Source organism: Eucyclogobius newberryi, unplaced genomic scaffold (assembly GCF_026437365.1).
Source record: "Eucyclogobius newberryi isolate DKJ021-1_F unplaced genomic scaffold, fEucNew1.0.hap1 SCAF_1, whole genome shotgun sequence".
NCBI classification, from domain to species: Eukaryota; Metazoa; Chordata; class Actinopteri; order Gobiiformes; family Gobiidae; genus Eucyclogobius; species Eucyclogobius newberryi.
In genome coordinates this window covers 31,081,253-31,099,911 of record NW_027315723.1, presented here as the reverse complement: position 1 = coordinate 31,099,911, position 18,659 = coordinate 31,081,253, and the positions used below count along the sequence as shown (strand labels likewise).

At 42.7% G+C, this 18,659-nt stretch overlaps 1 protein-coding gene across 1 annotated transcript in view; it reads left to right on the top strand.

Moving 5' to 3' along the window:
• The window catches only part of man1a1 (mannosidase, alpha, class 1A, member 1), a 143,408-nt gene that overhangs the window by 28,389 nt on the left and 96,360 nt on the right, over window positions 1-18,659 (top strand). The window contains exon 2 of the mRNA XM_072443547.1: window positions 8,183-8,279. Coding sequence (XP_072299648.1) covers window positions 8,183-8,279 — 97 coding nt within the window. The remainder of the gene's footprint in view (window positions 1-8,182; window positions 8,280-18,659) is intronic.

Sequence of the window (18,659 nt, the reverse complement as noted above, 5' to 3'; positions counted from 1 at the left end):
ACAGCACAGATAAATTACAGCATGTTTGTTTGTGAGATAAGGACGGGGAACAGCCAAAAAGCACGCAGGATTTACTAACACTGAGGAGTTTCTGCCAGAGAAGGGTCCCCAGTGAGCCACAGGCGAGTGCTTGCTCGAATGCCTCACTCCCGGCTCAGATAAAGGCAGCCGGCAGTGGCACCACAAAGGTCACACCGAGTCCTGATAGCACCAAAATCCACACACTTCACTGCTAAATTTAGAACTGTATGTAACGGTGACATTTGGGGTGACGAGTACATCTCCTGATTTTTAGATCACAAAGTACAAAGTGGTATATCACATTACTTCGTCAATTATGGATGACATTTTTAGGACTGTTGACAAATGTACATCACTTGAAACCCATGAATACATGCGGCTGTCCTCTTGTGCTTTCAACAATTAGTTTGGCATGGTTTGGCATGGCTAGACAATGCATTGTGTTTCCACTGCATTGTTTGTAAGATGGAATTGAAGGTCAAGTCCAGGGCTGGATCCATGCCCTGTTTCAGTAATTCAACTTGGGACTCTCAGGTCGCTTTGTGGAAATTGTGCCTCAACTGCAGCATTGCTCGTGTCGATTGATTGATTATAATAAAATAATAATTGATAATAATCCCATTAGCCGTTTCACCCGCGGTTGCCTGCTGCGACATCTGTGTTGTGTGCAAGCTGTAGTGTGCTTGTACCATTAGTGAACGCTACAGGGTTATCAGACTTACGGCAGCAGCTAATCAGTAGACTAAGGACACACAGGGATTTAAAAAGCACTGGGGGAAGTAGGAGTTGTGGTGAGTTGGCGTGCACGGTCACTAAGGTTGCCTGGTGTTTGCATGGCTTCAACAGGTGTGGGCGTACTTAAGACGGGCCCTGGAGATCGGACAAAGCCTGACCGAGAAGGCTATTGCCCCTTAAATTCTGAGCCAATTAGCATGCAGCGATTGTGGGTCAAAAATAGAACAGATTCCAAATCCCAGCCATGGAAATCCTTACTAGTTAATCCAATCTGTGTCAACACATAGAGCACCACAGGCTTTAATCCCACGATCGCTGTCACGTACATTTAAACAACAACCACAGCTCTGGGTATTGCTATTTGATGAGCACAATTTCATTTTAAATCACAGGTCTGGAGGTAGTAAATAATGATGGGGCTGAAACTGCAGGCACGTCCCAGCCTCCAGGTAGAAACAGATTTATCTGGCACACATTTGCTCCAATGTCCTTTGTAGGGATTATTCTGTATGAGTCAGCGCCCAGACTGGCAGCGCTATAGTTTCAATACAATGTATGCAATCTCTAAAAGTATAGTTTGCTTTAGCCGACTTTCATACCAATCGTGAACCTGTTGCCTAAGGTGTCAAAATCCCAATGGGTTTAACACAGACACCATGACTTATTTATTACCAGCTAGCAGTAGCATTTGTCAATGCTGAAATTAGCAATGTAGTACTGTTCAAATGAAAACTGTCATTTCACCTTTTTTAGTATTTCACTATGCAAATTCGCACACATGTTGTTTTGAGAATGGCACAAAATGTTCAAGTGCTTGGCTTTTTATAGCGTACATATGGTGGCATTGGCAAATGAAAATGCAAAATGTTTTCTCGACATTATGTTGTTTACTTGTTTATTAAAGCCCAGATGTTAAACTTCCTCATGCCATGTTTTTATCTGTTTTTGAAGCCTTTCTTAATGTCAACCTCCTGCTTCAGATCTAGTCTTCCCTTTACCAGCTCTGTGAGCCAAACGGCAGATTCTGAAGTACATCTCTTAGTGTGACATGCATATAGGAGCAGTAATTAGCAGGCTCACTAGCTCTAATTAGCCGGTTTAAATGGAAACAGGCTACTGCGAGCTGTCCTTTTGATGTGAATGGGAGATGTTGTATGCAAATGCTTTTGTTGTTGCGTTTGTGCATTTTCAACAGAAGTGCACTTGGACCAAAAGCAAAGGGTTTAGATCTTGTGAGACCTTGACCTATAAAGGGTCCAAACCCATGCTTGATCTCTAAATGAAAGTCTAGTATTAATCCACAGATGAGTGCTAACTGCACTAATTATCTGTCTGTTTGTGTGCACAGTGCTGTTTGCTCTCACATAAAAGCTTGAAGTCAGAGTCTGTTTATGAGTGATCTTCAGACTGAACCATCCGGAAATGAGCTGGTGTTAGTCCTATGCATGTGGTATTTGAATTGTACAAAAAACAGTCTTAAAAAGGTATAGTTTGGTTAGCACAACACTTATTCTTGATCATTTTTTATCACTTAAAACAATCAATGTCTGTAATCTCTGTACAAATCTATTTTATTTATATAGTGCATTTTATGAACAAGAACAGTTTCCCAGGTGCTTTACTAACACAAAACAACACAAAACAACAAAAGGTGTTCTCAATTTGATCAAAACAGTAAAACCTGTGAAATCAAATCAAAACTGTGAAGCCACATCATTGTTTTCAATAATCAACTGCTTTGTGGTAAGATTGGTGAGGTCTCCTGTAATTGGCTTTGAGGTCAACTTGGCTCTTCAGATCTCCCTGTGGCTTTTGGGAAAAACATGAACCATCACGCGTCCCCTTTAATTTGAGTTTTGTTTTATTTTGAATGCATTTTTTGGTCAACGCTTACTCTACAGCTAATTAACCTGCATAACGGTTTAATTCACTCTCACAATACAAACAAATAAAAACAAACCGTAATCATTATACAATTTGATTTAAAAGATAAGAGTGCAGATACAGTTCTTTCAGTCTTATGTACAGTTAAACAGAACAGTAAGCTCCATTCCTCAACAATAATCTGACTCAAACCCATTTACTTTTTCTACTGCGTTTAATTAATACAGTGCGTGCAAAGTAAAGTCTTCAATTCTCCGCGCAGCATGTATTTTGCAGTTGTAGCCCTGAGCTTCAGTCCCCGCGACGCGTTCTAGCGCTCAAATCCTTGCACATTGTGATGATTGTAGCCGCTCTAATCTCTCCGTGATACGACAGCACAGCCCCAGTGCGGTCGTGAATGTTACCGAAGTACGCGTAGTCTGTGTCGGGAAGATTTTATGTCCGAAGGTGCATGATGCCATACAACCTGGAAGTGGCTGGTGGCGTAGCGGGAGCCGTATTGTCGAGAGGTAACAGCAAGCTCGCAGCCAAAACCGGATTAAAATCAAATCAAACTTGGAAAAATACAATTTATTCAGGTGTCTTCATTCAAATTTCCAGTAACACATACGTTGAATAGGGCTGGGAATCGCAGGGTCCCTCACGATTCGATACACAGTACACGATACACGGCCCACCATACGATAATATCACGATTTTGCGATACACACGGTAACTAATATATCGCTCATGATGTATGAACCCAATACATTTTAACCACATTTTTCTTTGTTAAACCACAAGCTGCACAAATTCAAACCCATTTTAATCATCCAAACAGTCAAAATGTGAAATGTTTTGCATCAATAAGTTTCCATTCTTTCATAAACCAGTTTCCATTCTAAACAAGCCACAAAATTGTCGTGCGGCAACAAAATAATTCGAGAAATTCGTTTAAAAAAGGCGATATATCAATACAGCTGCCCACGATATCGATACTGTACCACCAAATTTTGTATCACGATATATCAATATTGAAGTAGGGTTTGTAGCCGTAACCGCGCGGACGAGGATTATTCGTCAACCGCACGAGGTAAGAAACATCCAGGAAAGTATTAGCAGTAGAGATGACAAACTACAACCCCTCCACCGCAGACTAGCACGCACCGCTAAGTTTGAATCCGCTGCATTAAAGTGAAAGTAATTACCGGGTTATCATTGTGTTTGTTTGTGCGGCAGAGAACACATAACTTGCGAACAACGCAGATCCAAGCACATCGCAAAATCAACTGCTCAGCGTAAACGAGACGATGCGTTTCTTCTGTACGTCTGCCAAAAGTGCGGTTATATTTACGATTAAGCTGCAACGCTTTACTGCTAATGCTAAGTTACTAGACATGCCGAAATGTCTCTCGCACCCACTCGGTTCGCTTCGCTGCTGTAGACTGGGAGCTGTCTGAGAGGTTTTGGGTAAAAGACGGATAGAGTTTTGGTTGTTTATTCTCGTGCAATATTTCTTGTTTTGCCATCTATCTGACTTGAGTTTAATAATGTGTTGTTCCAGTTTTCCACACAAACATATAGTGAGCAGCGTGATGCTTTGTTCGCAGCCCGAGAGCCTTCTGCCAATCATCCAATGGGGCATAATTGGTCGACAGTGTGGCTGAGTAGGTCATTAGCTCAAGAGTGTCATCATTAACTGAATAACTACTCCGATAAATCTTTATCTCTAACCGACGCCGAGGCTAATTTGTTTTCCGCGGAACACAAACGGCGTCCAGGCCAAATGATAGAATTCATAGCGGCAGTTTGTCTGATTTGGGGATTGGATTTGGGGGAGTTATTGGCAGAAAAGCGAAGGCGGTGTGAACAGGTAATCCCATATATTCAACATTCAGATGCCGGCTGACACATTTAGCATCACAATCCAAAGTAATATTGCACGAATCCATCTACGGCCACTACAAAACGAGAACGAGTTTGTACGGTACAGGCGTTACAAGCCTCGGAATCCATCTTTTCCAGATCGAATGGCGCTATTCAAGTTGTCAGGGATGTTGCTGATGACCTTGTTGAACCAAACTCACAGTGGGGAAACTCCTATCAAAGGGGACGTATCACGCACAACTGACTTTTGTTATGCTATAACTTTGCAGAGATTTAAAGAAGTCACGGACAGATCAGACAGCCGAAAGCCTCCTACAGTTTTTAGGTCCATAAAATATATTTTAAAAAAAGCAATGGTAAGCTTGAAATGTCTGCTGTTCGGCTCAATATCAGTAACAAGTGTGTTCTGTTGCCAAATGCATTGACAATTGTGGTCACCAACCTCTCTAAAACCGTGACCACCATTTTCAGACACTCTTCCCTCTACATTGGGGGGGTTCCGTAGAAAGACTCCACTTGAGGCGTTCTGAGGTCCTGAGGCAAAAGTCTACAATTGCAGGGCCTGCAGTCTCCCCTCTGCTGAGCTCCGGGCTGTTGCTGCTGTTTTTGCGATGCGGATTTGCACATCTACTTTCTAAACTTTTGGAAATGTTGTTACAGAAATGCTCCATCCATGACTAGGGATGTAGACCTAAACCCACGTTCAGGTTCAAGTCCGGATTCGAATCCAGAGGTTTAGGTTCAGGTCCGGACCTAATGAGTCCGGCTAAACTCATGCCATTTTTGCATAATGTTATAACAGCGTAACACAAGCTACTTGGCTCAATTAAGTTGAAGACACATGAACAAGGACGACTATCAAACACAAGGCTTAACTGCAGACTGAAATAATCTCAACTTGTCTGCTTTATTCACTGTTTATTAACAGAAGTTACAACTTACAAATCACAAGCTACGAGCTGCTAACACACTTTCATGTGTTTTACTCTTTTACTAGAGGAACAACGTCCGAACAAGAGCAAGTTGAGTATTGGTATTGGGGCAGCTGTTTCAGCTGATACTATGTTTGTCACGTGTATTACTGGTTTGACTGGGCTGTTCCCCACACTTGAAGTTTAATGCTTTAGATACATTTCCACTCTTTAATTTTGCAGATCCATTGGCATCAAAGTCAGGTATAAACCTTCAAAAACTAGCATAACAGTCAACTAGAACCACTATAAATCAATCAACTTAGCAGTATCAAAAATAGAATATGAAAATATTTTACACTACACACAATACATCATATTAACAGCATTAAACACAAGACCATATTCAACAACTGTAGAATACAAATTCTATTACAAAATATAAGCTCCAATTAATGAATCCAGCGATTAAACAATATTTCTTTGACTTAGTATTTACTTAGATGTATAAATATGTATATTGCACATTAACCCACCTAAATAAATGCTACATCACAACATAACAGTTATTTTATTCACATTGTAGCGACCCTAGTCTCTAGTGCGCGTGCGCGGTCTCTGGGGCAGAGCTAAGAGCGGGCTCAGGAGACGAGGTGGTTTTTGATGTTCCTGTTCCATCACCATGGTTACGGCCAACAGTAACCAACTCTGTTCAAGAAATAAAGTGACAACTTGTGAGCACTAAACCAGCATTACTGACCTGAGTAAGAAGTTACAATATTTACACCCAAACCAAAGCACAACCCGCTCCTTTAACGTCTTAAACTAACTCACGGAGCGGCACAAGCGTCATTGCGCCGGCTTCAACTTCTGCCGCGAGGAAGACGCGTGCGTCGCTGATGGCTCCGGGCCATTGACAGCGATGTCGGTGTTTACGTCTTTTCTAGCGCGAATTTCGCGATCTATGGAAGGTTTCAGATGGTTTTGATTCTAGAACGTAAAGGCTATAGAATGGGAGTGGTAAATTTTTAATGAGTCCAGAACTGAATCACCGGGGTTTCGTTTTTTTTTGGACCTGAACCGAAACGTTTTAACAAGTCCGGATCCGGTCCGTCGTAGCGGTACGCATCCTATCCATGACACTTCTGACTTCGCTGTTGTTAGATATCGAACGCTGTGTAAGAGTTTTCTCGCCTGGGACACACTGCAGTTTATTATGCATGTTTTGTAATCAGCGTTATTATTTTTTTGCATTGTAACATAAGCACATGATCGATGTACCAAAGCAAGTCAGAAATGAAGGCAGCTCCAGTGGGATGTACGTGCCAGAATAGCGTGAGTCAGTATGTTGAAGAAGGAATGACCCGCTGAAAGATGCATCAGGTCAATGTTTTAAGGTCAGTTCTATGATTGCCATAAAGCTTTATGTCCACAGATGTCACGACAACAGCCCTGAGGTTGTACCTGAAATTATGAGGCAGAAACCATCACTTATCTTGTGTTTTGTTGCGCTGTTTATCTATTGATTTGTACCTATTGATTCTGCCTGGGATATCTCTGTTGGACATGTTATTACGTTGACATAGATATGACTATCCATGTATGATTTTTCACACATGCGGCAAAGCAAACGGCATGCCAGGGAATGTTAGTACCTCACCTCACAGCAAGAAGGTCGTAGGTTCAACTCCTGGGTCGCATCAGGACTTTCTGTGGAGTTTGCATGTTATTCCTGTGTGCGCTCTGGTTTCCTCTACCACTAAAAACATGTACTATAAGCTCCTCCCCTCTGGGACCATGGCTACCCTGAAAAAGAAATTCTAAATCTCATTGGAAGTTTTCTGGTTAAACGACGCTCAATAAAAGCTCCAAAAAAGAAAGAAAAGTCTATTATATTACTGTCTTTGATTGTGTTTATTTAGCCTTTGGAGTAAAAGCTCACTGTTGTTTTTACTCTACACATCAGTGGTAGAAAGTAGAAAAGTAAAAGTACTTTACCTCTATCTACGTTTGCTGCCATCACAGACTTGGACCTTTTTAAATCAAGGCTCAAAACGTATTCATTCAGACAGGTTTTTAACACCCAGTAATGCTGTTCCACTTTATTTTGTACAATTTTATCACCGTGAGTGTTTTAAGGGGCTCTTTTTCTGCAACTCTATGGTATCAGACTGGTATCAGGATCGACGCCTACTCTGAAGCAAAGTATCTGATTTTTAAAACTGGTATTGGAAAAACCTTAGTTATGATGGCAACTGTACTTTCCCTTGTTGATACTGTTGAAGGTTGTTTAAGCTATAGCAGTGTTTCCTACATGTTTATACTGAGACTTGAATTGGTTAATTTTATGACAATGTTTGGCTTCTAAATGTCACTTGTTGATTCTGCTGATAAAACATCAAACACTGGTTGCAGATTAAATATACTTTTATATGTTTATGGCAATACCACAAGCGGAAAGTATCAGCTGTAAAACCAATTTTAGTTCAGATTAGATGATTTCTACTGTATTTGTACTGCGTTACCATTGTTTCTTCTATGAATGGGAAATTGCAGCACACGTCACCTAGTAAAGCCTTCTCAAAAATGTATATAAAAAGACACCAAATCTTTTTTCACAATATTTGTACAATATCAAACTTGGCTTGATTTGAAGTGGCCTTTCCCCTGGTCTTCTTATCGCGGCATGGACACATCTTAATAGTTTGCCGCTGTAGTTGACTGCCCTCTAACACTCTGCTCTTGCTCTCTGTTCTCCCCGTCAGATGATGAAGCACGCCTGGGACAGCTACCGGCGCTACGCTTGGGGTTCCAATGAGCTGCGGCCCGTCTCCAAGCAAGGCCACTCCAGCAATCTGTTTGGTGAGTCCTGCTCCCACTCATCCCCCAGCCGCCTTGGCCTTTGCATTCGCGGCCCTCAGCTGACCCATCCATCTCCAGCGCCCTCCCAAATGTCAGCGTTATCATATTTAGATTGTGTTGGTGTGCTGCCGGTCAGTTCGCGGGGCTGTTAATGAGGTCAGCGACAGCGGCGTTCATTTCTGTCTCTTCTCCTTGGCTGTTTGTGCCAGAAATAGCAGTGGCTGGTTGTTTGTGGCAAGCCATGGATACTTAAGAAAAACATCTTGAATCAGCCATCAAAAGGGGGTGAAAAAAAAACCCACTCCATTACAACTCAGAGCCAAGATCGATTTCACTCTGCGGCGTGGTCAGCTTGTTTTCAGCTGCTTAAGATTTGCATCATTTTCAGCTGCTCCTTTTTAAAGCTCCATTTGCTCTTTTCTTAAAGGCTTTTCATATATATTTTTATGATAGACCTTATTTTTGACAGGGCAATATTGTATACATTATGGGAGAAGATCAGGGAAGATATTCGGCAAAGTGACCTGACAATGCTGAGGCTGCACAGTCTGTTTGGCATATGTGCTGCTGCTCAGACCACCCGGGCACCAGGCAGAATGATGTCCTTTCTAATAACACTTGAATTACTCTGAGAAGACGTTTCAATGGGCAAATAAACCACAGGATATAACTAAAGTAAAGTGTGGGCTCAGTATTTCCTCAAAACAGAAGAACACGCCGGTGAAATCACTGCAGCAGGACGCAAATAATGCCTTTTAATTTAAAACGGCACAAGCCAATTCGACAATGAATATCAACCAATTCAGTCCGCCCCTGTTTTTGTCGACGCAATTTGTCCTTCTTCATCACTGAAAACCTTTGATCACTGTATAGACGGTGTTGTGTTTGCGTCTTTATGTAGAGCCTCTTTATTTATTAACCGAGTCAATTATCTGAGCTGATTGGATTAATAGGCAGTATGATTTCTAAGTGGATACCACCTTCTTCCTCTCTGCACCTAATTAAATCCTCAGTGTGAATGTTTAGTGTGAGCTGCTGCGTGGTGTGTGTTACGGCGTGGAGTAAAACCTGCTTCAGATCAGATCCATTCATGCGTGAAATAGGGATCTACAAGTAATTCTCCTGTTGTAGTATTTTCAACCTTGAGGAAATGTTTTAGTTGGAGCTGCTCCGCCCACTTTGTCCCTTCTCTCACACTGAAATTGCACCGTGTCAGAGAAACAACAGGTAGTTGCTTCTAGATGGTCCTCATTAGGGCTGCGCAATTAATCACAATCAAAATCGTAATTGAAATGAACGCAGTTGGCAAATCGCAACGGCAGCTTCATAAGATAAGATAAGATAAGATAATCCTTTATTGTCCCACATGGGGAAATTTCATTGGTGCAACACAGGTAGATACAGAGGCAGATACAGAAGAACAGATCACTTATAGGAAGTCTGAAAAACACTTTCAGTAGAAGATCTCCTATAAAAAAAAAAAAAACTCCCATAGACAAATAAATAAACAAATAAATAAATACATAAATACCATTGCATGTGATCACGACAGTAATTGCACATGAATATGTGTCACGACAGCACATAGATTGCACATGAACTTCACAGTAATTGCACATATGACAGAATTGCACATGGTTAGGTCAGTATTGCGAGTGTTCAGTACTAACAGTGTTTGTTTTAAAGTCTGACAGCAGCAGGAAGGAAAGACCTGCGAAACCTTTCCCTCACACATCGAGGGTGGATCAGTCTCTCACTGAAGCTGCTCTCCAGAGCAGAGAGAGTGTCCTGCAGGGCGTGACACTCATGGTCCAGCATAGATGTGAATTTAGCTAGGATCCTTCTGTCCCCCACCTCCTGCACCGAGTCCAGAGCACAGCCCAGGACGGAGCTGGACTTCTTGATGACTCTGTCCAGCCTCTTCCTCTCCCTCTCTGTGATGCTGCTGCTCCAGCAGGCCACACCGTACAGGAGCTGATGCCACCACAGAGTCATAGAAGGTCTTCAGGAGTGGCCCTGTCACTCCAAAAGACCTGAGTCTCCTCAGGAGGTAGAGCCGACTCTGGCTCTTCCTGTCTGTGTTATGAGTCCAGTCAAGTTTGTGGTTCAGATGAACACCCAGGTACTTGTATGAGTCCATTCTCTCAATGTCCCGTCCCTGGATGTTCACTGGTGAGGGGGCAGTGGGGTGGTGTCTGCGGAAGTCCACCACCATCTCCTTGGTCTTCCCCGCGTTGATGAGGAGGTGGTTCCGCTGACACCAGTCCACAAAGTCCTGCGCCAGTCCTCTGTACTCTGTACGCGTCATCGTCGTCCGTGATGAGTCCGATGATGGCAGAGTCGTCAGAGAACTTCTGCAGGACACAGCTGTCCGTGTCATGTCTGAAGTCTGCAGTGTAAAGGGTGAAGAGAAAGGGCGCGAGGACAGTGCCAAGGGGCGCCCCCACACTGCAGGTCCGAGTGTCAGACACACAGTTCCGGGCTCTCACAAACTGGGGTCGGTCTGTGAGGTAGTCCAGGATCCACTCTGCCAGGTCATACTCCACACCAGCCGTCTCCAGCTTGTCCCTCAGGAGCAGCGGCTGGATGGTGTTGAAGGCGCTGGAGAGATCGAAGAACAGAATCCTCACAGAGCTGCCAGGCTTTTCCAGGTGAGAGAGAGAGCGGTGCAGCAGGGAGATGACGGCGTCCTCCACTCCGATGCCAGGCCGATATGCAAACTGCAGTGGGTCCATGGCTGAGCTCACGGTGGAGCGGAGGTGGTCCAGGACTAGCCGCTCCAGTGTCTTCATCAGGTGGGACGTGAGAGCCACTGGCCTGAAGCTGTTGAGGTCTTTGGGGCGCGGTGTCTTAGGCACAGGTACCAGACAGTAGGTCTTCAGACCTGTGGTACCACCCTCAGCTTCAGGCTCATGTTGAAGACATGCTCCACAACTCCACACAGCTCATCTGCGCAGGACTTAAGGAGCCTGGGGCTGATGCCGTCAGGTCCTGCTGCCTTCCTCACTTTAAGGTCGCGCCACTGCCCCGCCTCTTCTTAACGACGCGTGCGGCGAACTCTGGCAGCAACAACAACAAATGTCACCATACTGCGTTCAAGTACGTCCGGCTGCAGTCTTTTTCTTTTTCCCGTCACGTGTAGTAACGTTTTCCCATTGCCGCGTTGTCTCCGTGTGGGTGTGGCCTTATTCTGTTAAACACTTTCGTCAATTCTCCTGGACGTGTTTGAAATGTGAACTTTGAACGGAATGCTTTTGTTGAAACATAAATCACAAACCCAATACTTGGCGGAAACATAGAAATTCAATATTTTCCCCAAACGGTGCAGCCCTAGTTCTCATTGAAAAGGGAAAATCCTCCAGTTTTGTTTACCATATTTTCCGGACAATAAGTCGTACCTTTTTCATAGTTTTGGGTGCTTATATTTATACTTATATACTTATACTCCGGAGCGACTTATATGTGATATTAATTGTTATTTTCACACTTGCAACCGCATTTCATACTCCAGTGCAACTTATATATGTTTTCTTCTCTATTATGCATTTTTTGGCTGGTGCGACTTATAGTCCGGAAAATACGGTACACATTTTTCTCAAACAGCTGTAAAGAGCATTTAAAGAGCACCGTATTCAGAGTTATTGGAATGATGCTTCTATTATTCCCTTTTTTAAACCCATTAGTTAATTCCCTTCATAATGTTTCATACCGTGTCTCTTCAGGCAGAGGTGATCGTTTCATTTGGTCATTCAAACTCTGCAAAAACGGGTGGTCTCTCTTTTTTTACACTGTAACAAAACACCTTTAATGTTTTGTATCACGTCCTTGAAAAGTGAGTATCCACCACCACATCTAACAGACAAAACTACACAATATGAATGAATGATGTCTGTTATTATATCGTCAGTGCTTTATTATCAACCCCAATGAGGCGCGCAACGTCCTCTTCCATTTACCCATTTCTGTCTAATCGCTTGAAATATCCTTCTCCATCTTGTAAGCGTTATTCAGATGTGGCATGATAATAATGATATACGTTTAAACAGCCTCTTGCCCCCCCCCCCCCCCCCCCCCCCCCCACGTGGCCTCTATTATTAAGCCCCCTGTAAATATAAACATAACTCTTGGCTCTTTAGGAAACCTGGAGGTGTCACTTCTGAGCTGCAGTTGTGTAATTAACACTGTGTAATTAACTCTCACAAATTGCCACCGCGGGCTCGTTTACTTTGGCTGCAAACTTCCTGTTGTCGCACCTTTTCATTGCGATCACCCTAATGAAAACGCGTGTCTTTTTAGTTTATACAAAGCGCATAATTAAAGCCAGGATTAGCGCCGTAAAAGGATTATTCGTGAGCGTCTTTGGTGGAGTTGGTGACAGTATTATTATAGCTCTTATTTGTGGATTCTCTGATGAGATGCTGCTTTTGTCAATTCTCTTGTGTTTTGCAATTGTGACATGTTTTTTTATCTTTTTTTATTTAATTTGATAAACCGAACCACAGTAACATTTCCTGTGAGCATTTCTGCTGTTGTTTATTCATAGCTGTCTGAAATTATTTAAAGATGATGTTTGAATACTTGAAAACAATTCAAAGAGTTTTCATTGTTGTAGAATTCAAAGTTAGTTTTAAACTGTACAGCAATAAATGCTCCGCAGAGGCACATTTCTTTCACGAATGAAGTACTCATGCAGTATTCGGTGACCACAGGCTTCTGCCAAGGCACTGACCCAACCCTGATGCGTTGCTAAAGATGTGCCCTGCTTTGACACGGCGCTCGAGTCTGGAGATAAATGTTTAATCCTAACTCAAACTCTATATCAACTGTAAGTGCACCAAGCTAAAACACCTAGAATAACTGTACTATAAGTTGTCTGTCACTCTCCGGCTTGTTAATTGTTGAATGTTGTACTAACGTGATACTATCCTCGTTTGCCTGTTCAGGCTGCAAAATAGACAGGGGCCCGGGGCCCGCAAGCAGTTGAATCTCCGGCGGGCCCGCGGTTTGAAATAGGAGGGGGCCCGCCATGCCCCTCCTTGAAAAAAATCAAGATTTAACTAGTAATTTGGCCATATTCGGGGCATTTTCATCGCTTAAGTTTAGTTTTGACAGACATGCCAACTTCGCACGTCTTCTCGCTTCTCATTGGCGGTGCGCGCTGCGTGCGGCGTTGGTGTTGCGTTCACGTGTCCTCGGAAATGCTCGGTCTAATTTTCGGGGCAATGTATATATGTTAGTAGTTTATTTTGTAGGACGTGATTTCATATATTCATAAGATCTCCTTGTGTCAAATGCTGTAAACAGTATTTATTTTGTATCTAAGAAACATTATTATATTGAATTAAACAGTTTTAAAGATCATGATCTCTGGTTTATATGATTCAGTATTTGTGCTCTTCATATCAAATAAAAGATAAAAGTACTTTAAATTGTTTTACATGCTAATAACCAGGTTTAAAACAACACATTTATCTTGTTCTTATGACGCCGCGATGCCGCGCGCGCTTGTGGGCCCCTGAAATTGCTTGGGGGGCCCTAACTTTGAAAATCTATTTCTCAGCCTGCTGTTCAGGGATGTTAGCATAAGGCTATAATCAGTCATGTTTACAAGTAGCGATATTGCGATATTGGCTTATCAAAGAATAAAAAAATTCGTAATAGTGAAGAAAAAAACATATATAAGTTGCACTGGAGTATGAAATGCGGTTGCAAGTTGCTCTGGAGTATAAGTATATAAATATAAGTATAAGTTGCACCCCGGCCAAAACTATGAAAAAAGGTGCAACGTATAGCCTAGAAAATACGGTAGTTTTAAGACAAGTGAAACAATTCTATCAAAAAGCATGTTGAAGTATTGCAGTAATATCGATATCGCATTACTTAAACAGCCATATCGTGTATCGCAGTAATGTTCAATGTTGTGTGAAGTGTGTTGCATCATACACACTTGTAACAGACAATGCCTCCGCCCTGATCCGACCGTCGTTATGATCGCCACTAATGACTGGCGACCTACACAAAGAGGATCAGACCCCAGGACACGCCCGTAAATGGTCTAATGTAACGGCGCCCGCGTTTGACAAGGTAAATCGAGGTGTTTTATAGAGGTTCATGTTCATAAAAGAGATCGCCCCTGAAACCCGTTTGGAGAAAAGCCAAGTCCCGCGCGCTCGGGCCCGTCCCGTTATGAAACACGGCAGATTCAAGTCCTCGTTTTTAATCATTACGTTTAATGAGGGAATTCAATCGAGCTGTGCGTACATTCCATCTTCTGTTTCATTAGCGGGTTTTGTATTGCGCAAACGTACAAGAGGAGAGGAAGTGGCAAAGGCAAGTGGCGGTGAATGCTAATTGTTGGATTAGCTGTTGCGCTCTGCGTCTACGGCTGCTGCCCGCGCCATAGGAAAAGTAAATAGTTTCCGGTCGGCAGATCTTTTCCCATCAGTAAATAAGACGCCGTGGGCCCCCGGGCGTCGTCAAGTCTGTTTCCAACCAGGATTCAGAATGATGTATGACGAGGCGACTAGACTGACCTACAATATTATGCAACACGGCTCTCGCTTTCTCTCTTTCTCTCTTTCTCTCTTTCTCTCTTTCTCTCTTTCTCTCTTTCTCTCTTTCTCTCTTTCTCTGTTTCTCTCTTTCTTAAGCCCGAGGTGGTTTTTACCACATTAGTGAGTTTCAGCGCTTGTAAAATAGCAAAGTTTAACCATTTGTAGCGTTTGCGTTTCCCGTGACTCTCGTCAGACATGCTAATGCTAACGCCTAGCTTCAGGTGCACTCTATGACCTGAACTCCTGCTGCTAAACACGAAAGACTGCTGCAAAGCACATGCAACATACTCTTCCACCTAACATATTATATAAAATGTATCACAAACTTCTTCTTATTTTTTATATATTTTTTTAAACGTCTTTCTACACACTTTCGAGCATGTGTTATTTATTTATTATCTATACTATCATGTTTTTATTTCTGGATTTATGAATAATGGCACATCTATCTAACAGGTTTAAAATAAATAAAAGCGTATTTTTGTGTATATTGTATTTGTTGAATAAGCAATGGTTTGTTTATTTCTCTCTCTCTCTCGTTTCCTTCTTTTTCTTTTGCATATCTTTGTTTACATTTGAATCCGTGTGACGGGCCGGCCCCTGATGGGAATAAGGGGCAGAAAATGACTGAATTAATGTTTATTTCTGCTCATTGGTGAAGTCACTGTCAAACCATGAATTCTGAAAAAAAAGTTCTCCCCGCTCTTGTCCTCCTTGACCTCTTGTCCTCTTTGACCTCTTGTCCCCTTTGACCTCTTGTCCAGCCTCAGTGTTAACGGTGCGTTGGTGCTGCCTGAACATCGATAGTGTTTCTAAACGCTGTAGATGTTTGTTCATCTTGTGTGAAGAGGATGTTCATGTACTTCCTGTTTCCTGACAGAAGATCGATGTCAGTGGAGGCTCCGCTCTGCTGCGAGTGCGAGGATTGACTGTGTTCAGTGTGTCTGCACTGAACACATGCTGAACACATGCTGAACACATCCTGAACACATCCTGAACACATGCTGAACACATGCTGAACACATCCTGAACACATCCTGAACACATGCTGAACACATGCTGAACACATGCTGAGCACATCCTGAACACATCCTGAACACATCCTGAACACATCCTGAACACATGCTGAACACATGCTGAACACATCCTGAGCACATCCTGAACACATGCTGAACACATGCTGAACACATCCTGAACACATCTTGAACACATGCTGAACACATGCTGAACACATCCTGAACACATCCTGAGCACATGCTGAACACATGCTGAACACATGCTGAGCACATCCTGAACACATGCTGAACACATGCTGAACACATGCTGAACACATCCTGAACACATGCTGAACACATCCTGAGCACATCCTGAACACATCCTGAACACATGCTGAACACATGCTGAACACATCCTGAACACATCCTGAACACATGCTGAGCACATCCTGAACACATCCTGAACACATCCTGAACACATCCTGAACACATCCTGAGCACATCCTGAACACATCCTGAGCACATCCTGAACACATCCTGAACACATGCTGAACACATCCTGAACACATGCTGAGCACATGCTGAACACATGCTGAACACATGCTGAGCACATCCTGAGCACATCCTGAACACATGCTGAACACATCCTGAACACATGCTGAACACATGCTGAGCACATGCTGAGCACATCCTGAACACATCCTGAACACATGCTGAACACATGCTGAACACATGCTGTACACATCCTGAACACATGCTGTACACATCCTGAACACATGCTGAACACATGCTGAACACATCCTGAGCACATCCTGAACACATCCTGAGCACATCCTGAACACATCCTGAACACATGCTGAACACATGCTGAACACATGCTGAACACATGCTGAACACACCCTGAACACATCCTGAACACATGCTGAACACATGCTGAACACATCCTGAACACATGCTGAACACATGCTGAACACATCCTGAACACATCCTGAACACATGCTGAACACATGCTGAACACATCCTGAACACATGCTGAACACATGCTGAACACATGCTGAACACATCCTGAACACATGCTGAACACATCCTGAACACATGCTGAACACATGCTGAACACATCCTGAGCACATCCTGAACACATGCTGAACACATCCTGAACACATCCTGAACACATGCTGAACACATCCTGAACACATGCTGAACACATGCTGAGCACATCCTGAGTACATCCTGAACACATCCTGAACACATCCTGAACACATGCTGAACACATGCTGAACACATCCTGAACACATCCTGAACACATCCTGAACACATGCTGAACACATGCTGAACACATCCTGAACACATCCTGAACATATCCTGAACACATCCTGAACACATCCTGAACACATCCTGAACACATGCTGAACACATGCTGAACACATGCTGAACACATCCTGAACACATCCTGAACATATCCTGAACACATCCTGAACACATCCTGAACACATCCTGAACACATCCTGAACACATCCTGAACACATCCTGAACACATCCTGAACACATGCTGAACACATGCTGAACACATCCTGAACACATCCTGAACATATCCTGAACACATCCTGAACACATCCTGAACACATCCTGAACACATCCTGAACACATGCTGAACACATGCTGAACACATCCTGAACACATCCTGAACACATCCTGAACACATGCTGAACACATGCTGAACACATCCTGAACACATCCTGAACACATCCTGAACACATCCTGAACACATCCTGAACACATGCTGAACAATGGGTTTTTATTTTTTAATCAAAGATGCAACTTTTACATTTCTTTTCAGGTTTGAGTCAGGAAATGTGTTTTTTAGATTGCGCACCCCGCAGAGCGTTACTGGTGACGAGTTATTTGGCAATGAGTTATTTGGCAACTGAAGTGAGACAAAATGTGTAGTTTTTAAGCAAAATAAAAACCCATTTTTGATTTTCTATGGAAGGAGTGGCGACCTCCTCTGACAACTTGAAATCCAATCCAAACTGCATTTATTAAATTCTGACTCACGCTTCATATCAAAAACACATTGATTTTGTAAGTGAAGAGAAGATGGATTTTGTCTTGGTTCCAGATCACACGCTGCTGTAGAACAATAGATGCAGATCTCTGTCTCTTACTTCATTCTGCTCTGATGGAGCAAGTATAAGGCCACATGATCACTCTGGACTGATCCAACTGAAGATACCACATGTTAACCAGATACAAGTCAGATGCTGGACAATGGATAAACATTGTTCAGATCAAAAATGGATCATCTCAGTTGCTCCGATCAGGAGATTTGATCATCTGCCGACACAGATACGCATTGACTTTATGTACATTTTTTTTTCTTTTGATAATAATAAATAAATAAATGTTTGTATTAAATATACATGCGTTATTATAATTTTTACTTTGATATCATGAAATTTGACAAAATCTATCTACTTTATAGGATCAGTGGAGTTTCCTTGCCAATTTTAGCCATTGATGTGCAATTAACCGCGTGGGTTAAATGAATACTGTTGTCGTTCATGTCCACGTCATGCAGCGGTGCATTTGGCCCAGCGTGAAGCCCAGCGGAGTGGATATAGGAGCAGGCTTTAATCCTCTGAGCAGTTTGGACAGTTTCTGGAAGGAAAACGTGCAGAAAAGAGCCGCAAGGACGACTACAGTGTTTGTGTTGTGCCACTTTCAAACGCAACTTGACCATTAATTGCTTTACAGTTTTACTTTCCATACACAGCCATTTGATAACTGAACAGCTTCAAAAAGCACATTTTCTCAGCAAAATTAATTATTGC